The sequence below is a fragment of the Tupaia chinensis genome, unplaced genomic scaffold (assembly GCF_000334495.1).
Source record: "Tupaia chinensis unplaced genomic scaffold, TupChi_1.0 Scaffold000529_1, whole genome shotgun sequence".
NCBI lineage: Eukaryota > Metazoa > Chordata > Mammalia > Scandentia > Tupaiidae > Tupaia > Tupaia belangeri.
The window spans coordinates 169,558-172,331 of record NW_006160042.1 but is presented as its reverse complement, the minus strand read 5'-3'; the positions used below and the strand labels follow the sequence as shown (position 1 = coordinate 172,331).

The following is a 2,774-nucleotide window of genomic DNA, read 5'->3' as shown; positions in this document are numbered from 1 at the left end:
GAGAAATCACCCCTCGGGGGAATGGCCACACTGCAATCCCTTCTCCATTCTCCTCTCAGGATCTTGGGCACACATGCACACGTATGTGCCTGGCATGAGTTTAAGCCACTGGGTCCAGGACTCGAACCGTGGTCGACTACATGGGAGTCCAGCAACATAGCCATTACGTCAACTGCTGGTCCCTGTTTATTTATTTTAATTTGACCAGTGAGAGAGGAAGAAAGAAAAAGTGAGAAGGCAAACTGCCAGGTCTGGGACTTGAACTGTAGTCGGCCATTTGGGAGTCTAACAACTTAACCACCATGCCACTAAATGTCCCTTGTCTGGCAATTTTTCTTTTCTTTCTTTCTTTCTTTTATTTATTTATTATCTTTATTTTTTTTTTTTTTGGAGAGCTTTTTGCCTTAGAGAGTGTGTGCTCGCCAGAGAAAGAGACACACACAGTTAAAGGGGAAGTGAGAAATCACCCCCTGGGGGGATGACCATGCTGCAGTTCCTTCTCCTCCAGTCTCCTCCTGGGATCTTGGGCATCCACATACACTCACCTGGTGTGATTTTAAAGCTACCTGGCCAAGGACTCAAACTGCAGTAGGCCATGTGGAACTCCAGTGATGTAACTGGTAAACCATCTGCTGGTCCTTTGTCTGGCAGATTTTAAGCTCTCAATAAATGTTAACTATTTTTTTCAGGATTACTTTATTTAACTTTATTTGTTTATTTATATTTGACCACAGAGGGACAGAGTGAGAGAAAAAGAGAGAGGGAAAGTGAGAAAGCAAGCCACCAGGTCCAGGACTTAAACCACGGTCAGGCCTGTGGGAGTCCAACGCACTTAACCACCACGCCACCTGCTGGCCCCAATAAATGTTAACTATTAATAAACTTAAACACGTTGACCTTACTTTCAAGGTGTTTCATAACCTGGCCTCTGCCCACCTAACCTACTGTCCCATTACTCTGTCTGCTTTATTAGAGTTTTGCTGCTTTCCTCACTGAAATAGGAGTCTATGCAAAACTCCATATGATTTCTGTTGCCTGGAAAGTCCTTAGGAATTCAAATCCTACCCAGTCTTCAAATCTATTGTTTTATTTATTTATTATTTTATTTTATTTTGTAATTTTCCAGAGGGTGAGTGTGCTCACCAGAGATGGAGTTGGGGGTGGGGGAGGAAGCACTTTACCGGTAGGGCATGGTCATACCACAATCCCTTGTCCTGTATTTCTTCATTCTTTTAGGGTTTGGAGCACACAAGCACATGTGCCTGGGGTGTTTTTCGAGCTGCCAGGACCAGAATTCGAGCCAGGTAGTCAGCATTGTGGTATCTGCCTCCCTTAATGACCAGGCCACAGGGCCTGCCCCCTTCCATTACCTTGTATTGTGTCTTACCACTACTTTAGTTTTCATCAACCATCTTTCCTTTCAAATCCACAGTACCATAGGATTTAGTGAACAATTGCACACTCACCATTCCTGCATGTGAGTCAGTTCTATCTCTCCAATAGCTTAGAAACTCCCTGGCGGCATAAACGATATCTAATATGGAGCCCTCTATCAGTGAAGTGAACAGTTTGCTTTTATTCCACTTGAGTTTATCTGTACAGAGGTTCAACATAGGCAACGGAGAATTAAGAGCTTTAATACCAGGTTAGTTAGGGATGGAGATCATGGTGTTTGTCCTGTCTGTGCCCTTCTCCAAATGCAAACTCCCTTCACTTAAGATCCAGAAAACACCCATTTCATTTCTGAACCACGAAAATAGAACATACCTTACCCACATATGTTCATCAAATAGACTTCTTTACCTAATTATTCCTCCTATTTTGAGTTTCTTATGAGTAATGATCATGACTTCCTCTTTCAGTTCTTGGCTCTTAAAAAATCTCCACCCTTAAGATCATTGGGATGCTCATAACCTAAGTGTAAAGGGCTGACTTTGGGAATAGATGGACTGGAACAATTTGGGGAAATGGTGAAGGGTGCCTCCAGAGGTGTGGAATGCAGAGATCTTGCCCAGAATCCTTATTCTGTGATGATTTCTACCCTGGACTGCAGCCTCACCTGACTCTGGATACGCGTTGTTGCTTCATGTGTCTCCTAGTCCTCACTGTTTCCTGTAGTGGTTCTTCACATACTCCCATGCCAATCTCTAATCATTTCCAAACCACCCGTGGGATTGCTAGCTTACTTACTGAATGCACTGCCACAGAACAAAGAGCCCAGAAATGAGTGGGGCAAGAGGGATGGCTAAGGAGAGAGGGATTCCAGCATCTGAGGGGAAGAGATGCAACTTCTCTAAGTCTGGCAGGAAGGCGCGGGCATCCTCCAGAGCTGCCTGAGCCGCCACAGTAAAGTTGGGGTCACCGGAGATTAAAACATCAAAGACACAGGAATGGAAGTAGGCATCTTCAACTGGAAGCCCTTCCTTGCACAGCTGTCTGGCAGTGTCAAAGGTCATAGCTCCTCGACGGTTGCGCTCTGAGCGAGAGAGTCGCTGACTTGGAGGGCACCCCCCAACACAGAGCTGCAGATCCTGCTCAGCAGAGAAGGCCCTGGCCACGTCCTCTGCTACCTTGATGGAGAAAGAAAGCTGCCCAGCTGTCTGCCGAATTATTATAGTTGTGCCGATGTAGGCAGCTCGGATCTCCACGTGGCTCCCAGGGTGCGCAGTTTGAATGGACAAACTTGAGCCTCCAGGTCGGTCACCTCCATTGATAGAACCATCTTCAAAGGCTGCAGGAAGATTGTCCACCTCAGCCTGGTAGACCTTCTGATC

General features: G+C 45.8%; 1 protein-coding gene and 1 long non-coding RNA gene across 3 annotated transcripts in view; one reads left to right on the top strand and one right to left on the bottom strand.

Annotated features, from left to right (window-relative positions):
• The window catches only part of LOC106735794 (uncharacterized), a 48,219-nt gene that overhangs the window by 25,145 nt on the left and 20,300 nt on the right, over nucleotides 1-2,774 (top strand). The window lies entirely within an intron of this gene.
• HJV (hemojuvelin BMP co-receptor) overlaps nucleotides 1,553-2,774 on the bottom strand; it is a gene marked incomplete in the record, with an annotated part of 4,453 nt that continues 3,231 nt past the window's right edge. For both annotated transcript variants that reach the window (XM_027775194.1, XM_027775193.1), the window contains 1 exon segment: nucleotides 1,553-2,774. In XM_027775194.1, the coding sequence (XP_027630995.1) occupies nucleotides 2,187-2,774 (588 nt within the window).